Source organism: Cnephaeus nilssonii (genome assembly GCF_951640355.1).
Source record: "Cnephaeus nilssonii genome assembly, chromosome: 19".
NCBI classification, from domain to species: Eukaryota; Metazoa; Chordata; class Mammalia; order Chiroptera; family Vespertilionidae; genus Cnephaeus; species Cnephaeus nilssonii.
Window position 1 is genome coordinate 10,238,702 of NC_137090.1, and position 21,755 is coordinate 10,260,456.

The 21,755-nt window shown below is 41.2% G+C and overlaps 1 protein-coding gene across 2 annotated transcripts in view; it reads right to left on the reverse strand.

The window, feature by feature from the left end:
* SKAP1 (src kinase associated phosphoprotein 1) overlaps window positions 1-21,755 on the reverse strand; it is a 317,213-nt gene that overhangs the window by 41,319 nt on the left and 254,139 nt on the right. For both annotated transcript variants that reach the window (XM_079799085.1, XM_079799086.1), the window contains 3 exons: window positions 5,872-5,949; window positions 4,452-4,535; window positions 1,652-1,776 (listed from right to left, as the gene is read on the reverse strand). In XM_079799085.1, coding sequence (XP_079655211.1) covers window positions 1,652-1,776; window positions 4,452-4,535; window positions 5,872-5,949 — 287 coding nt within the window. The remainder of the gene's footprint in view (window positions 1-1,651; window positions 1,777-4,451; window positions 4,536-5,871; window positions 5,950-21,755) is intronic.

Genomic DNA, 21,755 nt, shown 5'->3' on the forward strand with positions numbered 1-21,755 from the left:
TGATGAAACTAGGAGTGCAGACTTATACTGTAGGCAATAGGAAGCCACTGTAAATTCTAGCAAAAGAAATGGGAGATTCACTAGTTGTGTATAGAAGGGGTTGAAATAGGGAGAAACTGGAGATGGAAGACCAACCAGAAGGCTATTTAACTAATCCTCTGGGTGAAGTGATAAGGACTTAACTATTGTGATGGCTGTGGGAATAAATAAGAAGGGAAAGATCCAAAGGGTACTGTAGAAGAAGAATCCACAGACCATGATAATGACTTGGATTCAATGGGCCAAAGAAAAGAAGAAGTAAACAAGCTCTGCATTCTGATTCACAAAACAGGCCAGTCAGGCATCAACCCTTAGTAATTTTTTATTTTAAATGAATCAATTCAAAATGAATGTTCCTGAAAACATTTTTATTATCTGGCCATTAGGGGAAGACAAAGATATGTGCTGTATACGAAACCTACATTTCTGCTTAATACTTATTAATAGACATTGCCATTCTTGGTTTCTTAAAAACACATTTGTATAAAAAATGTCCAGGGAAATGGATTTAGATTTGTCATATAAATTTTTATCTGGATAAGGCACCATCAGAGCTGAATAACAAAAATAACTTAGAAACATCCCCAGTGCATACATCTGTGTTATATATATCTACAAATGATTCTATAGAAAAGTTTAAATTAAAAATATCTGAAATCATATAATGAAGACCTAAGTCATTTAACAAAATAAGGGTTAAGATACTGTAGATAAAAGGATGAATGTTGACAAAAACTTGGAGTCAAAGGGTTACGTAAGTGGTTAATATTAACCTTAGCATGGTTTTTCTCTTTCTCACAAGTTAGCTAAAGGTTTTCTAAATTGTTGTCATAAAATTATGGTAAGATAAAAATGACCAATAAGCAGGAAACAATATGTATATACATACGCACAAATATATTTTTGTTGAAAGATCACTATATTCTCATAGTCAGACATTTTTTTATTGCTTTAAAAATTTTGTAATAGGTTATAAATGCATTACATATTATATTATATATCAAAATATATTAAAAATGAATACAGTGAAGAATAAATCTTTCTTACCCCCACCGAGGTCTACTCCCTCAGTTATCACTATTACTATTCAGTAATCACTGTCACCAATATCTTAGGAATCATCCAAAGATATGCAATGCTTCTTCACACAGGAAGATTACTTTGGACAGCAAGATGAATATGGGAAAATAAAGTAGTTTTCACCCGACAGTCAGATTTTTCTTTTTCTGGATTTCATGGAAAAAGGTGAAGATAATCAGTTGAAAAACAGAATGGGAATTAAAGCCATGAAATTAGAGGCTCTGAATGAGGAATTAGATTGTGTGCTGCAACAGATGACAAGACTCTCACCTATGGAGTAAGACCAAGAAGGGGAGGGATGAAGAGATAGAAGCCAGGCAGAGGCAGTATCTAGGATGAGAGTGGCAGCCGACGGGAGAAGGGAGGGCATAACCATAGCAAAGATGTGGACCTGTCAAGAAAGAAGGTCTTAGTAGAAAATGAGCAGGTAACAGAGAAAGGATGAAGCCCAGCATAGCAATCACGGCTCACATGCAACATGGAAGGAAACTGCAACCCTAAGGAGGACCACCATCTCCTTGGTTCATCCTACCTCATAGCTGCGCCTATCCTGGGAGGTCAGTTCAAAGCAGGATTCTTTCTTGGAGTCTTTCCGCAGGTAGGGGGCCATCCGTACGCTGTAGCCCTCAATGAGAAAGGTCCCTTTGGGCTGCTTGCCTGCAAGACAGGAAAGCTCCTTGTACCCCGAGAGAGACGCAACTGCCAAGGGAAGGCATCTTCTCGAGTACGTAAAATAAAAGCACAGAAACAGCTGTTACATCCCTGAGGAACCACAAGAGTCAAGGAAAGGTTTTTGGGGACGCTTAAGAAGAGGCTACTGCGACAGCAAGGCAGACATCACTGCCAAGCTAGGGAGATGCTACAGGAAAGGTTATTTTGCCCAAGGAGTGCAACGGAGACAGAGAATTTATTAGAATGTTAAGAGATCTATAATAACAGAAAGAAGGAATTATTACAGCAGGGAGAGCGTGGCTGTAAACGTGAGGCTCTTGAAGGCTGTTATAGAAATGAAACATTATTATCAGGTCCAACAGAGCTCACATTTGAGGGGAGGGATAGCAGCGCAGGGGGCATTGTAAGTTCCCAGGGTCTCCTCCTATGCCCTATGCAGCCTGTGGGCTAAACTGTTCTCCCCCCTCCTACTGGGCGGATGGGGATTTATGCTAGACTCTAAGTAATTAAAACTCAGTATTTTACCCTCCTTCCAAGAGGTCAAATTGGGAAGTAGCAGAGTAATGTTGAGTATCACCAGATGTTGAGGAAGGAGATAAAAGGCAAAGGGCCCTACGTGAAAGAAAGGAGACAGTACCCTGCCTGTCACTCCCTTTTTTTTAAAAAAAAAATTAGATACAGGAAAGGAAGACGTGGTTCCCAAGAATTCTGTGTCCTCGTGGTGTGTTCAGGCAGAATGCATAGAGGACAGGCACTTCGGTATCTGGGTGATGCTTTGTGTTCTGTATCATGTGGAATGAATTGCCTAATAAGGGCCTTTTGATGATGATGAGGAGGAGGATGGCAGTGGACTGACAATAATTAAAGGAAAAAGATTCTGTCCTTCCCTGGTTGAGCTAAAAATAATACGCAAACACTCTGTATTTACCAAGGAAATGTCTTGGGCACAATAAGAAGTAACTGGCGAGGAGCGAGCCATGCAACAGTGCTTGTTGACACCAGAATCCTTTTTGTTAAAGTATCTCTCCTTGTTCTAACTGGCCACTAAAATGTTTTGTTGTTTCTTCGGTCACCAGATTTTATTTCACCCTGACAGCAAAATGGTCAATAAAAGTCTCCTAGTCTCTCGCTCTTGTTCTCGCTCTCACCTTGAGTGTCAAGGATTCTGAATCAATGAACACGATACTTGGTTTTCTATTCAGATGCGCCAACTGCTTATTTAAATGCAAGGGAAATGATGAACATTTTTACAAAGACCTAAATGTTGTATTAGTGTGAAGGTTTACAATAAGAAAAACACACCTGGCTGGCTTGTAAGCCAAGAATCCAGGGGAGAAATTGTGGTCGCTGGGTTTGAGAGTGGGCTGGAGTTTGGGTAGGGGACTTGTTACTCAGTTTTTGAGGTATGCTGCTACCATTTCTAAGTGGGGCTTCACTCTTGACCCCTAGGTGGAAAGGCTCTGAAAAATCCGAGATGGCGAACCCAAGATGAAGGTCAGTGATACTTGTCGTAGTGGCAGAGAGGCGGGGTGAGACGATTGCCTCAAAGCCCAAGGGCAAATCTTAAGGATGCCAAGTCATTTAGCTGCAGTCCTTTCTGCTACCTCCGTGCCAAAGGTGCAGGAAGTTCAAAGGCAATGGGGTAAAATCTGAATATTTCTTAGACTGGATATCCAGGCATTGGGAGAGGAATAAGCCTGGGAAAGAAGGAGGAGTGGAGAAACAGAAAATGATCCGAAGGAGAAGAAAGAATTTACTCTGGATCATTGGCCTCTGTACCAAGGCAATAGAGCAGAAGGAAATCCGCCTCCTCCTCCCAAAAGAATTGATGTTTTGCTTTCCTTAATCTCCCTCTTGCTTTGCAGAAGTACTCCTGGGACAGCCTGTAGGAGGATAGCCTATTTGAAAGTTTGCATTCACCTACAATGATAATTTTTTAGCTTGTGTAGATTTGTAGCTGCCTCCAATTTGTGCTTATAGTTTCTATTCCTTCTCATGAATTAAGCAACTGTGTTAAGCATGGATGGGAGTTCTAGGGATAGCTTCTGAGTGTTGTGCTTGATTGAGTCAGTGGTGGTTGATTAAGAAGCTGCTCTGGTCTGAGTCAACACTTTGCTGTGGCTGCCATCTGCTTGAAGGGTGTCTCTTGGGCACAGCGACCATTTGGGTCTCAACACTCCATGGCTCCAGGGGTGTCCACTGGATTACTTCCCAGGAGTCAGTAGAATAAAGTTTGAAACATGTTCTTAGAGAGTTTGGACTTGAAGGTTCTATTTCTGGGCCATTGGCCAGCTGTTTAAAATCTTTCTCAGAGTGTATTTATTTTCAAAATTTAATTACATTATTAAGAGTTTGAGGTTCTTTTTTTTTTTTAAATGCCAAAGTGTTCTACCTTGATAATGTTATTAGTCATAATAAAAGATAAGCCTTCGACATGCTGACCACAATATCCTAGTGTTTATGGGGACATAAATTCTAAATTGGCATCTGAGTGTTTGGTGATAGGCAAGGTATTATTTACTCAAGCCTGTTTCTTTCCCAAGCAGGTCCCTTTATGGGTGTTAGTTAAGGATTGCTGCCTTGAGATCCAAGTGCTTGAGAATTTACGGAGTGTTTGCATCCAGGAGTGAGATGCTGCTGTGCAAACGAAGAACACTTACTTTTCTCATTAGCATAGTAGCAGAAGAGGCCTCTGCTGACAACACACCATCTCTTCTGCCACTCCGATCCGAAGAAACTGGGATCTAAATGGAACAGCAGTAAGGGACATAAATTCAGGTAACTACAATCACCGAAGAGTCCGTAAAATCTAACCACACACAGTCCAGTGTAGTATTGTTTTATTTCCCAGGTTAATGGACTGTAAAACCCTCCCTTTCACTCCCACAGGTTATCCCATGTTGACTCAGGGTCCAGAGGACTTGCTCAGTCAGAGGTCCAAGTTCTAAACAGGGTTTGCCTGCTCTGACCCCTTCCAGCTGCCTATCTTCCTTTATTTCAGCTTCAAATCTTATCCTGTGCTTCTCAAATTCTCCAGGATATCTTTGTGTGTTGCCTTTTAGCAAACCAAAACGATGCTCTAGGCCCTGGGCACAAGAAAGGCTTTCTTTGTCCGAGGCCAATTTATTTTTTATTTTTTTTAAATGACTTTATTGATTAAGGTATCACATATTTGTCATCAACCCCCTCCCCCCGTTCCCTTCCCAAACCCCCCCACACGCAAGCCCCCCTCCCCCTGTTGTCCGTGATCACTGGTTAGGCTCATATGCAAGCACACAAGTCCGAGGCCAATTTAAACCTGGGACTCTGGCCCTAGTAGTACCCATTCTAATCCAACACGTGATAGGTTGAGAGTTGGGCCCCTCTGACACTTAAAAGTGGCTGCTTCACATATGATATAAAAATTATACTCTAGCCCAGCTGGCTTGGCTCAGTGGTTGAGCACTGACCTATGAACCAGGAAGTCATGGTTTGATTCCCTGTCAGGGCACATGTCCGTGTTTCGGGCTCGATCCCCAATGTGTGGTGTGTAGGAGGCAGCCCATCAATGATTCTCTCTCATCATGGATGTTTCTATCTCCCTCTCCCTCTCCCTCTCCCTCTCCTTTCCTCTCTGAAATCAATAAAAATATATATTAAAAAATCATAGGGGGTAGGGGAGGCTGGGGGAAGGTCAATGGGGAAAAAAAAGGAGATATATGTACTACTGTATGTAATACTTTAAACAATAAAAAAATTATACTCTAGGCAACATAGTTTCATTCTTCATGGGAGTACATGGAGAGATGAGAACAAGACTAGCATTCATTTGTTCATTCACAAGTATTTATTAAGCATCTATTGTATACCAGGTAAGCAAGGTAGATCCAGTCCCTATCCTGATGAAGCTCACAGCCTGCTGAGGATTTGGGGCCATCTCTGTTTAGCCTGCCCACACACCAGACTTCTTCCCTTCCTTTTGCCTTCCACCTGCTTAACACAGCCTTGGGCCTAGAGAAGACACCTGCTGTGTTAGCCCTCTTTTTCCTCAGTTCCCTTCCCTCCCTGGAATGTTCTGAGATCTAAGGGTCTGATCATTACCTTTACTTTTCTTCTCCAAGTATCCTTGCTTGATGATGCTATCAAGCTCTTGAGCTCCTCTTGGGAAGTCTTCCATTCCTAAAAGGAACAACAGCAAAATGCTTTATTGAAACCTGACAGAATTTTCATTTATTTAGGCTACTTTCCATAGTCTCCATTACTGAAGGGGTACAGAAGAACACTGCTTAAACACAGCACAAAATAAAACAACTTCTAGATGATTGGGGAAAAAAGTAAATTTTCTTTCTTCCTAAGTATATCTAAGGCTAAAATCACTTAAAATGACCTAAACATATATTAGTTTGTGCAAGGGGAGGCAGCCTAAATATGTATTGATTGGCCAGAAAAGGACTCCAGAGAATGGAGAATGTGCTGTGGATATAAGCTCCACATTGGGTAATCCACATCGAGATAATCAACAGTCAAATGAATAGCCTCCAGGACAGACAAGCTTTAATGAGTGAGAGTTCACCATGAACACAGTCACCTCAGGAGCAATAAACACACATTCTTTTTTTTTTTTTTTTAAAGCAAACAGCCACCTTAGTGAACATACATTTTATTAAGTTCACACAAAGAAGGGTTATGCAAGCTGAACTTGGCAATGACTGCCAAATCCTGGTTTTGTCACAGTATGGGAAGGAGTCTAAGAATGGTGGAAGCTTTTATGAAGAGAAGATCCTGGAACTGACACCAGCCTTTAATTGCATGCAGCTAACATTCTTGGCTTTCAATTAGCCTGGTTAGGTACAAATTTACTGAAAAGTCAAGATCCTAATCCATCTTCCACCATCGGAGTTTATATTTATTTTATAGAAGGGAGGGGCAAAGAACAGAGACGAAGAGGAAGAAATTTACTCCTCAAAAAATAAAATGAGCCCTGGATGGATGGCTCAGTTAGTTGCAGGCACTTACCTAGGTTATCAGTTCGATCCCTGGTTGGGGTGTGTACAAGAGGCAACTGATTGATGTTTCTCTCTTTCTCTCTCTTCCTCTCTCTCTAAAATCAATAAACATATCCTCGGGTGAGGATAAAAAAAAAAAAAAGAACAAAACCCCCCAAAATTATGAGAAATAAAGGGAGTGGGTTAGTGTAGTCCTAATATGTATTCTTTTAGTCCCCAAACCCAAATCTCTTTTCGTTTGCCTTAAAATATTTAGAAAGCAAACAAAACACAAACCAAAATAAGGCACAGCCTATGCAATATCTTGAGATTGCTGGGTGGAATACTTTTTTTTCAATTACACGATTTTTAAAAATATCTCCCACAATAACTAACTTTTATTCAGTGATGGCTACTTTGCTCGGTGCTTTCCATACTTTTTGTCTAAAAGTAACATTTTACGACAGTGTAAAATGTAACTAAAATTACCACTTGCTCCTAAGCTGTTCCCAGCTTAGTTTTAAACACACGAATCAGAAGAGCTTCTCTCCTTTCTTTTTTAGTATGTCTACATGCCTATTTGTCCATATTATCAAACTTCCTTGCTCATGGACTGTTCGGATTTGTGTGTTTTACCGTTAGCAAACTCTGTGGCTGCTATGAATCCTCCTAGAGGAGTCTCAGGGTGCATACATGAGATGAACAGCAACAAAGGAAAGTTTGTTTGTCTAGGACCCTTTCATTTCTCCCACCTCTCTGAAAATTCTATTATCTCTTTGAAAATGCTTTCCAAGAAAACAGAAACAGGTCCTACTGAGGATGGGGTGAGGAGCAGGACGGCTGAGAAGGCCCTTTGAAGCAGCGCCCACCCTCTCTGCAGTACAGTCAAAAAATTGCTCCTAGAGGCCTAAAAATTAAATGAAAAAACACAGGAGATAAAGAAAACAGGGTCGCCTAGGCTTGAAGTATCCATCTCTTTTTCCCATGGGTTTCCCCCTACCTTTTTTTTTTTTTTTTCCTCCTAAGGTCTTGTTAAACTTAAGAGACACAGCTACCTGTTAAAGATGCTGAGAGTCTGAATCATAAAAGACATGTTAAACGTCCTATTAGATTCCAAAGCTCCTTTTAAAAATGCAAATCTAAATGCCATTTTATGGAACATCTATAATTATGAAAATGGGAAGACATTGCCTTGTGTGCAGGGAGAGTCTGTGAGTATGAATATTACATTAATGTGCCCACACCAGCTCCCTGATCCTGCTGGCAGGAGCATAAAAAATGCTTGAGTGAAACTTTTATTTAGATGTTAAGACTCCAGACCCCAGCGGGGTGACAGAGACAGTCCCTGTGAGTTGCCATCAGAGAGAGAGCTTGAATTGAATTACCCAGGGGGGAAGGAAGTAGTGATGAGCAGTGCTTCGCTTATTTAATTTCATTTACTTTCAGTACATTATCAGCATGAGGCTTTTCTCTCCCCACCAACCGAAACCCAAGAATGCCGCCACCAAGAAAACAAAGACATAATGCAGCAGAGATGCCTGGACTTCAAGTCACCAGCTCTGGGAGACGAGAGACAGCACCGTCACCACCTTCTCTCCCCAACGTCACACTGGGCGTTCTAAAATCGGGCACCGAATGAGTTGCTGAATTTCCTTTCTTGGTCATTGACCAACAAGATTCTGAAGAGTAACAGAGCTGGAAATTGCAGTATTTTGTAAGATGTGTTAGGCTGCTTTCTTATTAGAGGGAATCTGTACTGATGAACTCTCGTCTGGTTTCTCTTGTGGGAAGTGGGAACCACGGGATTTCAGGTGACGTTTGGAATGGTTATGGAAAAAAATGAGGAAATCAAATAAGATCATCTCTATTCTTTTGATCGTTTTCCAGGTGCAGGGCACTGTACAATAACAGAGTTGTTCTCGATGTAAAGTGGACTGTGAGCTCTATTTCATTAGCTCCATGACTTATCAGATAAATCTAGACAACCAAAGTGGGGCACCTGTGGCAATCAAGCTGTTTCCTCTTTCAGTGTTAGTTTGGGGTCCTCTGATCAAGAACTGATTATCCGGAGGGTGCACACGGTAGCCACAGTCCTGGGGTGATGAGACAGGAGGTGTCTTGTAGGTCCGAATTGACACCTACTGGCAAGTGAACATCTACAGAGTTACTTAATGCAGAATACAAGTACATAAATGACTTGCAGGAAGATAATAAAAATAGGAAGAAGCCACAAACAATTGCTATTTTAAAGCAGAAACATTTATATTTAAATATGCAATTTTTAAAAAATTGAGGGTTTTTTTTGTCCATTATCTGAAAAAAGATAAGAAATGATTTAGATTTATTGGAAATGAATGGCCCCCTTGGATAAACCTTAGGGTGTATCACATTATATCAGCACAAAACAGAATTACATTAGTGTCATAATCTCTCTCTACCACTACACTTAACTAAAACTGTCAGAATAGCCTATGGAAAGAAAAGATTCACTTAGCTGAATGCTGTGGGGCCATAAAGATAAGATCAACAGAGAAGTGTGTTACCCAGAAGTGATGGCCACCCAACTTTCGTGGCAGATAAAGATAAAAGAAATTCTCAGACATCCTTCTCTCCGCACCCAGATTCCTTTAAACCCTGTATCCCACCCATCCCCAACTCTGCAATAAGAAAATGACAGAGTAGGATTCCGTCTCTCAGTGCTAAACGTGACTCCTCAGTCAGCTACTCACAGCAACAACAATGGGGACCCTTTGGAGTGTGATACATTTCCATAAAACAGTCAATAAAAAAGACACGGGAGCTTATGTGAGTCACGGCCTATTTAACCAGCTGCGTTCTAGCCCACTGAGAAAAGAGAATTGGAGAAATCAGTTGGCAACACCACAGCACAAGGCTAATAGTACAGGAGGCCACACCATTTCCCCTGGGAGAAGGCTGTAGCGCCTGCAGAACAAACCAGGTGCTTGCGAACGTCATTACAGGTAGCTGGTTTGGTCTCTTGCTAACTCAACTGAAATGAAAATCGGTAATTAAAAAAAAAAAAAGAAAAATATTTTATGCAAGTCCCCACCTTAAATGATGGACTTCTCCCATCCTCCCCTTTCCTTTTAATTCAAGTTCTTCTCAATTGTTTGAAAAAGGGACCCAACCAACTCCATCCAGCCTGTAGACTGATAGCTTCCAGGGGGTGAATTTCAGGCAGGGTGAAGTTTACCAAGGGGCCTTCATTCAGGTGTCCATGATAAAGGACCCGGGGAGCTGGGTGGATGAGGTTGGAGAAAATCTAATATTTGAAGGCTGGGAACGGTCAAGTTCCATTTGCAATTCCACTTCACTTGCAGATCGCTGGTGTGTGTGCACTGCAGACAAGTGACAAACACACACTTCACAGTGTTTCAAAGGCACAAAAAGGGGAACAGGCAGGTGGGGTGCGTGGGTAGAATTCTCCTGTTTGTGGACCCTAAATCTGTTCATTAAACCCTCTTCCTTGTGTTTCGTTTCTGTGGCCTTCTTTAATAAGTTCATTACTGTTTTTCCTTAGCTTCTTGCATTTCTGGGTTACTTTTTGCCTTTTTCCTCAATTTTTCAGGAATCAGTCAATAAATGACAGCTTGAGCCCTGACCAGTTTGGCTCAGTGGATAGAGCGACAGCCTGCGGACTGAAGGGTCCCAGGTTCGGTTCCAGTTAAGGGCATGTACCTTGATTGCGGGCATATCCCCAGTAGGGGTTGTGCAGGAGGCAGCTGATCGGTGTTTCTCTCTCATTGATGTTTCTAACTCTCTATGCCTCTCCCTTCCTCTCTGTAAAAAAATCAATAAAATTAAAAAAATAAATAAATGGCAGCTTGAGGTGTCTGTCAAGCAGTGTTCATCTGAGCTTGATGCAAATGGGAAGTTGGTTTCAGGGACTCTTCTGCTATTAGTCCCGTGGGACAGGCTGATAATAGTTCTTTCACATCCATGGTTTCATTTGATAGCCACCCGAGAGTTTACCCTTCTTACACTTTTCTGTCATTTTGCTTCACTTATTAAGGAATTTAGAAGAAAACACACATAAGGTGAAAAATTCTAAATCACTAATAATAGACTTAGGATCTAAAAGTTTCGAAGATATAGAAACCACTCAGCTTTAACTTCCTGGAGAAATATATTGAATAGCAGATGAAAGGAAAGGAGCGAACAGAATGTGCTTAATCAAGTTCTTTGACAAGCTGTGACATAAGAAGCTAGGAAACAAAACAAGCGAAGTTGGAGCTAGACTGACGGACATCTGCGAATGGTAGAAATAACACATTTGTAGGTAGCAAACCAACACAGAAGACAGCATTCAGGAGGTCTTGATGGACTCTTATTCCCCTCCAATTTTTTAAGGTCTTAAAAAAAAATCTGTTAATCCAGGTAACAGACTAAACAGTGTAAAAAAAAAAAATCTGTGGGAGAAATCTTGTTATATTGAAGATAAAGAAAATACATGACAGATTCTAGGTCAGTAGTACTAAGAAAAAAAAAGCAGATAATTGAACAAAATGATTATAAATAGCATATCTTAATAACAATGGAAAAAATAAAGAACAAGTTTTTAATCCACATTTTAACGTCTCATTTGAGCTCCATGATAACCCTATGAGTACACTATCAACTCTACTGTATAGACTGGGAAACTGAAGTAAAGTGAAATTAAGGGACTTGCTGAAGGTTGCTTGGCTACAAAAGCCCATGCTCCTTTCACCACTCTGAGCTTCATTTGAGGGGACACACTCAGAAAAGGCTGAGGAAAGATGGGGTCTTCCCACCTCACTCTCCCACCAAAGAGACCCCACTTAAACATGGAAAAAGAAACAGACCGATGTATGGTTATTCTCATACTTGATGTCAAAAATTACTTTAAGATCTTGTATTTCTTACTTACTTTTTAATGTGCTGGCTGATTTATCTGTGGAATTGCTTTCTAGGGCAAGGCTGTGTGAAATGCAAGAGGTCAACAGATGCACAGAGCAAAATAAAAGAATGATAACATAATCAAAGGATACACAGGGCAAAGAAAATACAAGCGGAAGCAACCTGGAGCTCTCTAAGACATGCTGCCTGATCACCAAAGTCTATAAAACCTCTTCCGACACAAGAGTGAGATCTAGAAAAATGAAGCCCTGTCCCAGCGGAGGGCTCACCCAGGCACCTTGGACCCGGTTTGCTTACTCTTTAAGGAAGATGCGTTGGTTAAAAAAAAGGAAAAAAGTTAAGCCAAATATCCACGTTGGATTCTTTTCATAAAACACTCAACCAGTAATGCCAAGCTGCAAGGCAACATACTGAAACCATGAATATTCATGGAGGCTGAAGGCTCTTGTTCCGACAAAGAGGAACCACGCTAAGTGAATAGGATTGTGGTCTTCAAGTCTCTAAGACTTTCACTTTCAGTGGGATTTTACTTATAAGAAATGAAAGGATTAGAAAAAAGTCTTTCAAACTCCAGGCATGATAACTTCTACAACATTACTTCCAGCACCTTAATCAATGGTAATAGCAGCATCTGGTGGGTGTAAATACTAGTAGTTAATCGTAAAGAATTAAACTAATTCAATACAATAATCATTGATTCTCAATCATGGTATCATGACGTAGTGGTGTCTTTTGATTAGTTGAAGGTGGTGATTTAAAGGGTGGAGATTTTGGATAATTCACTTTTAGAATAAGAATCCTTCCCTAAAATATACATAGTATAAACTCTAAGGCAGTGGTTCTCAACCTTTCTAATGCCACGACCCTTTAATACAGTTCCTCATGTTGTGGTGACCCCAACCATAAAATTATTTTTGTTGCTACTTCATAACTGTAATTTTGCTACTGTTATGAATCATAATGTAAATATCTGTGTTTTCCGATGGTCTTAGGCGACCCTGCTAGCGGTTCTCAACCTGTGGGTCGGAAGACACAGATATTTACATTACGATTCATAACAGTAGCAAAATTACAGTTATGAAGTAGCAATGGAAATAATTTTATGGTTGGGGGTCACCACAACATGAGGAACTGTATTTAAAGGGTTGCGGCATTAGAAAGGTTGAGAACCACTGTTCTAGGGAGTTTGGTGCTAATGATTTAATTTCTTGAAGCCTAAAGAAAAGCTGCCACTGGGAAATCTGGTCCCTTTCATAGAGGGCAGTGCAATTCATTATTCATATACCTGTTTCTTTACTTATTTATTATTATTATTTTTGTTACTCCTCAATCGAGGATATTTTTTCCATTGATGTTTAGGGAGAGTGGAAGAGAGAGGGAAAGATAGAGAGAAACATCGATGTGAGAGGCATCAATTGGTTGCCTCCTGCACCAGCCCTGACCAGGGCCTGGGCCAGGGAGGAGCCTGCAGCTGAGGAACATGCCCTTGACCAGAATCAAATCCAGGACCCTTTGGTCTGCAGGCTGACGCTGTAGCCATTGAGCCAAACCGGCCAGGACCGTATACCTGTTTCTTTATCCCTAAAGGCACAGTACGCACAGTAGGTGCCCAATAAATGTTTGTTAAACTGAACTGAAACCACTTCTAGCCTAATGGGACTTGTGATCTAAGAAGGCAATATGGGAGTGAATATTTGTTAGATAAATCATTTTTACCCAAGCCACAAACAGCAATTTCTGTTCTGCTGTATATTCACTCTTTTAATCTTAAGGTTGGTAATGTGAAATAAGAAATTAAAAAAGGGAAAGAAAGGAAACGTTAGACAAGAGAGCAAGGAGGATGTGGAGAGTGCAGAAGTCAGGATGACTAACAGTACTGAGAATAACAGGAGGAGGGCAAGGAGGATTTTGGGGAAAATTTTAGGAAAAAATACTATGAGCCCCAATTGAAGAGAACTAAATTTCTGAGCCTATTTCATAGCCTCAGTGAGACACCAATTCTATTCACCTCAGATCTTATCTATCTTCAGGAAAGCATCAGAGGACGGGGGTTCGGGGGAACCCATAAATGGACAAAGGGCTGAGCCCCAACTCCAACAACTTAAACGAATAACTGAATACTCTCCAGAAAACAGCTGTTGATAGCCATTTCTGAGCTACAGACCCTGAGTGGCTGGGAACTCGATCTCTCCTTATGGTGTTGCCCCAGCCTTGTTCTTTTATTTCTCTTTGAGCCCCAAATGTACATTTGTTTGCATCCTGTATGCAAACATCCTACGTGTGTCTGAGCACTTAACGGTGTTGCTGGTGAAGCCTACGTGGGGATTAGTGTACTAGAATCCTGGAGTCTCTATTGTAGTTACTCTCCAAACCAAAAGATTTCAAGGAGGAAGAGAATGATAACAATTCTATCTCCTCCCTGTCTCTCTAGTTAAAGACATTCAGATATCATCAGAGCACTGCATAAAAGACAAGACAAAACAAAACAAAAACTGTTAAAGCAAACAAAGCAGAAAATAAAAAAAGAAGATGGGAACTAATTATCGTGATTCTCTGGGGCTATTTCAGGGTGGGTGATCTAATGAGAACTCTCATACCCCATCAGGAAGAACCTGATGGGGATGCAATGACCTTAGCAATGTGGCTTTGACCTGGCATGTATCATCTACTGGACCCAGTGCCACTCCCAAACCAGACCTCACTCCTAGCCAGCTCCCTGGGTGTCTCTGTGCAGCAGTATGGAATCGGAGACAGAAAAATGAAGGCTCTGATAAGGGACCTTAGGGCATTTGAGATTTAAAATCTTACTTGATTCTTCTGTTTCATTTGACAAAACTCAAGTCTGAAGTAAGTCGAACTTTGCAAGGAAAAAAAATTAGAGAGTGGGAAAATGAGGGTGATGTATCTAGACCCAAAAGTTTCCAACCAAATCGAGTCTGTAATTGCAAAATAAAAACACTAAATCTCAATATCTATTTGCACAGCTCATTAACCAAGGGCTCACACTCAGCAAATGGAAAACACACACACACACACACAAACACAAACCACCTAAAAAAAGAAAAAGAAAAAAACACACAAAACTTCAGTACCAAATACATTTGGAAAGTTACTATGGAGACCGTCCATCCCTAGGATCTAGGCCCTGTCACATTCCGCTAGGCTGCTGTCAGATGCATCTGTCTGTCTGTCTTTATTGCTGACTTAGAAAGTAGCAAATCGGATGAAGCAAAGTATCTTTTGTCACACAGTGCTCAAGAGCGAGAGCGAGAGCAAGAGAGAGAGAGAGACAGAGAGAGACAGAGAGAGAGAGAGAGAGCATTCTTTTCCCCATTGAGCATTCTGAACATTATGGCAGGCACCCGACCTGCTCTGCTCCTGGGACGACATGATTTACAATGTGAAAAGGGAAAACCTAAATCACCACGTAATGAAAACATTAAAGTTAATGCATCACAAGTGAGGAATTTATTACCATTAACTCCAATAAACAGTTATAAAACACTCGTCCTTTCCTGTCCAAGCACAGGGACACAGACACTGGACTTCATTACACTCAACTTTCTTTTCTTCTTCACTAGACCAGTCATGTGTGTTTGAACCAACCACCATTTATTGTTAAGTGGACTGGCTCATTTTCCAGGGCCGTGGAAAGCTGAAGGCACATCCATTTTGCTTCATGGTGCTTGGTACAGACGGATGAAATAGCAAAGTTTAGAAGACATGCCGCTCTGTATTTCTATATACGTTTATTTAAAAGTCCCTAAAATGTATGTCTGATGAAAGTAGAGAAGCTCTTCTGAGCAGCCCTTCCCGGCGGCAGGTGTATAAGTAATAATGCCTGGCAAGGAGGGTGGCATATTGGATGCCAATGCACGTCAGGTATGTTTAGCTGAATAATTTTTCCCTTGTTGTTGTTTGGCATAGAACCTTAGAAGCCTGGGATGGAAATCCATTTCCTTCCAACATTTTTCTCTGTCATAGGGGCATACCAGTTTATTACCTTAAGGTTGTTCATGAACAAAAGAGACGGCACATATTGGATGGCTAAGGTAGACTGGTTCCGGATTCATTTGTTTTACAGGGAAAAAAAAGAACAAAATTCTCTCTGGAAAGCCAACTCTAATTGTGGAATTGCCTGCGTGTTACAAAGCAGACGGTAGAGGCAGCACGAAATGCAGGCTTCCCTGACCAAATAGTTGGAATAGTAACAACGATAATAGTAACACTTTATAGCTGGGTAGCACTTTACTTAGTGTTTGTAAGATGCTTTCCTTTATGGCACCTCCTTGATTCTGATACAGACACAAAGCCCTCAACAGTCTGGCCTTCAGAAGTTGGAACTGAGGCTCAGCGAGGGAAAGGGACTTTCTCACACAGCTGGAAAAAAAAAGAATCAGACATAAACTCAGGTTTTTTAAAAGTTCCAAATTCAGTACTTGTTTTTTTTTTTTTTTGTGGCTAAACCATGCTATACAAACATTTTCCATAATGAGTAATGTTATAGTCATAACCATAATGTAAACTCAAGCTGAAGAATGTTTTAATTCTAGATTTCTCAGTCCAAATTTCGTGGATCTAGGTCCCAGTCCTGCCAGATGGAGCCTGAGAGCTCTCCAGGATGTCAACGCTGAAGTGGGACCTGATCTTTGGCATGGTGAGAGAAGAGGTAGGTCCCGGGGTGACCCTCCGGTCTGAGGTTCACAGGAATGTTGAACCCCACCTGCTGGGTCTCGCGGGGGCCAAACTGCGCAGAACATGTGAAAGGAGAGAAGCTCTGGTGCAGTCTGAGCTGCATATCCTGCCTCCCCACAGTTAAAATTTCCATCTGTAGGAGCAACTGCTAAAAGGTGACATAAGTGAAGAAGGGAGCAATACTCGTCAAGGAAATTCTTCTAAGTATTATTTCACCCCTTATTTTGGCGTCTCCGTAAGGTACCTTAAGGAAGTGCTCTTAGAGGGAGGGGTTACAGGGCTCTCCAGCCGTGATGAAGCCAGACCCTGCAACTCATCTGACTGTTGGGGAACCTAAAGCCCAACCAGCTAGACGATGTGACTCACCCAATGATGTCATTCTGTGACTCACTCAGTGGTGTCATTATGTAACATCACCCCAGGTAATGTGACTAATTTGTTGCAGAGTGGAGAAGAGAAATAGGGTTTTCTGACTCTAGTTCAGAAGAATATTACTTCTCCCCCTATAGCTAGGTAACAACTTTTCTCTAACCCTGCTACGGGGGGGTTAATTTATGCGGGGAAACTAAACCAGGGAGGTCCCAAATCTTGGGACGCACAGGCCAGTGCAGAGTGAGAAGCATCCTGAAAGAGGTGATTTAAATAATAGCCTATGTCCTGAACACTGAGCCCCCTAGCCTCCTTGCTGCCCCATTATAAGGACCTCAGTGGTCGGGTATAATGGCACCACCAGGAGATTCATGGATCCTTTTCTGGAAAAAATGAATGGCCTCAGAGAAAAGACTTACAGATACTAATTTTTGGGAGAAACCAAGCAAAATGGTTGGGTCCCCCCATCGCTCCTAACTTAAGGCTTCTTAAAGTGAAGCTCAGGAGTTGATGTGCTCCACCTTGGAACCCGGAAGTTTCAATCTGCATTTTAGTGCCTTGCTTTCAGTATAAGCAGGGCCTAGGGATCACCAGACATTTGCAGAAAAGCTTCCAAGATGAAAGACAAAGACCTAAACATACAAAACAGAAGTCAGGGGAAACAGTTAATTTAGGGAGCAGAAAAGAAAATAAAAAACTAAAACAAACAAACAAACAAACAAACAAACAAACAAATCATCATTATATCTCCAGAAGGATGAGAAGACACCATGTCCACGAAATAGGATAATTATAAAGGAATAATCAGAGAACAAGAAAAGACGGAAATGAAATTCATAATAGCCAAAATTAAAAACAAAATCAACAGATGAGCTGGAAGATGAATTGAGGCAGTCTTAAAGAAATAAGACAAAAAGATCAAGAAAAAGAAAACAAAACAGAAAAGATAAAAATATTGGAACACAGTCCAGCTGGTGTGCCTCAGTGGTTGAGCATTGACCTTTGAACCAGGAGGTCACGGTTCGATTCCTAGTCAGGGCACTTGCCCAGGTTATGGGCTTGATCCTCAGTAGGGGGCGTGCAGGAGACAGCTGATCAATGATTCTCATCATTGATGTTTCTCTCTCTCTTTCACTCTCCCCTCCTCTTTGAAATCAATAAAAAAAATTGGAACATAGAGAATAAAGGGTAGGAAATGATGCAAGGAACTACAATTTCTTGCTCTGGCCAGTGTTCTCAGTGGTTAGAGCACTGGCCTGAGGACTGAAGGGTTGTGGGTTTGATTCCCTGTTAAGGGCAAGTACCTGGGTTGCAGGTTTGATCCCTGGCCCTGGTTGAGGTGCGTGTGGGAGGCAACCAGTCGATGTGTCTGTCTCACATTGATGTTTCTCTCTCTCTCTCTCTCCCCTTCCCTCCCTCCTTTCCTTCCTCTCTCTCTAAAAATCAATAGAAACAATATCCTTGGGTATTAACAAAAAACAAAAAGCAAAAAAACCAGTACACTTTCTCAAAATGAGGGATATGAGTCTTCTGATTAAAAAGGCTCTCTATACGCCCAGCACAGGAATGAAAAGTGACTCACACCTTTGTAATCACTATGAAATTTCAGAACACAATGGATAGCGAGAAGCTCATAAAAGCTTTTGAATCAGAAGGAAAGATTGGGTCATGCACAAAGAATCAAAAAGCTGGAAGTGCCGTAGTTGGTTTGACTCAGTGGATAGACCGTTGGCCTGAGGACTGAAGGATCCCAGGTTCGATTCTGGTCAAGAGCACGTACCTTGTACCTCGCTTGCAGGCTTGATCCCTGGCCCCATTCGGGGGCGTGCGGGAGGCAACCAATTGATGTGTCCCTCTCACATTTTTTTTAAATATATATATTTTATTGACTTTTTACAGAGGAAGAGAGAGGGATAGAGAGTTAGAAACATCGATGAGAGAGAAACATCGATCAGATGTTTCCTACTGGGGATGTGCCCGCAACCAAGGTACATGCCCTTGACCGGAATCGAACCTGGGACCCTTGAGTCCGCAGGCCGACGCTCTATCCACTGAGCTAAACCGGTTTCGGCTCTCTCTCACATTGATGTTTCTCTCTCTGTGTCTCTCCCTCTCCCTTCCATTCACTCTGAAAATCAATGGGAAAAATATCTTTGGGTGAGGATTAAAAACAATAAATAAAAAAGCTGGAAGCCAATGAAGCAAAACTTTCCAAATTCTAAGGGGAAATGATGTCCATTACAATTTTTTTACACCCAAACCATCAACCAAGTGTGACAGTAGAATAAAGAGATGTTCAGACATGTACAATCCCAAGAAATCTACCTCCTAGGCAGCCCTTCTCAGGATGCCACCAGAGAATGTGCTCCACCAAAATGGGGCCCACCAAGAAAGAAGGTGACATTGGATCTGGGTGTGACTCTGACAAAAGAAAGAGATGAAGGGAACTCCAGCATGTCAGCTGGCCTCCAGAGCAGCCAGCCCAGAGTGGGGAGGAGGACATAGGTCTCCAGGAGAGCTATTCCAAAAACAAAATGAACTGCTAGATCCTCTGTTGTGTTTGACCACGTGGAAAACAGAGAGACGAGTGTTACAATCCTGTTGAAAAGTTTGGGAAGAATTAGAGATGGTGACTTAGAAAACTAATCAAATGAAAAAGCCACGACATTTGCCAACTCTAGAAAAAACAGGAAATAAAATTTAATTACAGAAGTTTATGAGGGTTGGCAGTAAATACAGTTTACATAGTTAAAATCATGTAAACCCTAAAATGAAACTAACTAAAAATTATGATATAATTATGTTGGGAAGATGAAGGGAGAAGTGAGGGTCGGGATGAGATAGGAGTATTTCTATTATATTTCCTCTGCCATTATATGAAATCAATAGATAATGTCTGAAATTGATAAATAAAAAATATCTGTGTAATAATATTATTTAGAAATGTGGAAGTACACACCAGAATTGATGAAAGAATTGAAAGGGGTTGCCCCGGGAGAGCAGTACTCTGGTATTGGGAAGTGATGACTGCTTGTAATGCCATATAATTATTTTTTTGGTGTGTGTGTGTGTGTGTGTGTGTGTTAATCCTCACTTGAGAATATTTTTTTCCATTGATTTTTAGAGAGAGTGGGAGGGAAGGATGGAGGGAGATAGAGAGAGAAACATCGATGTGAGAGTGACACATCAATTGATTGCCTCCTGCACGAACCCCAACCTGGGTCAGGAATCAAACCTGCAACCTAGGTACGTGTCCTTGACTGGAAATCGAACCTTTGACCCTTCGGTGCATGGGCTGACACTAACCACTGAGCTCACCGGCCAGACACTACTACTTGATTTTTAAAAACTATATATCTACATTATTTTGACAAAAATAAAAAACAATTAGAAAGCCATTTTAGAACTATTTTTACAACAAAGCCATATGTGTCCATATTTACATAATGATGTCCATTCTGAATGGCTAAACATACGAAATTCCTAAACTTGATGTGAAGGGTTTAAGGCAAAGGAATCCAGAAAAGAAAGGTGAAGTCAGTGTAGAATAGAGAAACTATTTTATTAAAAACACTTACACAAAGCCATATTTGAGTGAGGTGTTGTTTTTAAGAATATTTTAATAATCTGCAGTCTTTGTGCAATTTTGAAATTCATTTGCAATGCTGTATTTTGCTTTACCATCGGTTTAATCCTGCTTAAGCTCTTCCTACGTTGCCAGGGGACCCACAAAAACAGGGAGATCTGTTTTATTTCACAAGTAACAAAAGGCATGTAACAATCTCATTATGAAATTTGGGGTCAGAAGCCCAGGGTATAAACTTGGGTTGCAATTTACAAAATAGCATTATAGCATTGAGCATGACCAGAATTGGATCAAGTACCTGCAGATAAAGTCATATCAGGAAAAATTTATTTGGCGCCTACCGTGTAGGAAGCCTTGTGCCGGAGGAGGGGCACAGAATTCCTAGGATGTCCTAGAAAGATGACTTCAGATCAGTGCAAAGACACAGAGAGCACAGACATGATTTTAATTTATAGGGTTGGCAAGGTACAAGGCCATAAAACAAGACACCTGTTGTCCTGCATTTATGTTAAAGGTTTCGCCTTTTTAAAAAATAATCAGAAACACATAATCATTATCTTTGACATAAATTACACTTTAGATTGGGGGTGGAAATCATGTTTTAGGAATAGGAAGGGAAGGAAAAGTAAAACCAACCGCGTGTAATTTTTCAAGCGGAAACAACGGCAATATGAAGATATATGGGTGTCAGGCCCAATGGTGGAGGAAGGAGGCTCTGCTCTCGTCCCTCTTATGGTGTCACTCCTGTGACCTCTACCATTTGAAATGCTTTGATCCCACCTTGCCCAAGGGACCCGTGAGCACAGGGAGAAGGGATGAAGGATGCCTATGCCCGACCTCACCTTTACATTGTCTAACGACTGAAGGTATAAATCAGTTTCCCCCCTTGAAGGCCCGAGTGCCGGAAGCTCATGTGAAATGCTGGAAATATTAAGTGATGTCCCTGAGGGTTTCACTGTTACTCAGTTTTCTCCTGTAACTGGGAGAGCTGTTCACATGAAGGATACTCTCCCCCAGGACCTCCATTTGTATATAAAATGAAGTATGAAACTCCAACAACTCCCTGTCACTTTGGAAAGAAAATAAACAATTAGAGGCGATGGCAGTGTCCTGTTAATATTCCAATGGTTTCTCGGTCTGTTCCCCGGGAGCACAGTTAAGGCCAACCATGGTGTGAGGACACCCCCATTACAAATCCTATTTCCAGGGTAATAAATCTGCAATGGTTAAAAAAAAATATCTCCATGGACGGTTTAAGGTGGTTTTGCAAAAACAAAACTCTTCCTTTTATCCTACTTAGCAGAGGAAGTGCGCCAATAATTAGAACTGAGGATCAAGTGCCTAGATGCCAGGGTTCCATTTCTAGTTCATCGCTGTGATTTTGGGCTGTATCGGAACCTTCCAGATTCTCTCTGTAGGATTTTTTTAAACCGATGGACTATTAAATCTTC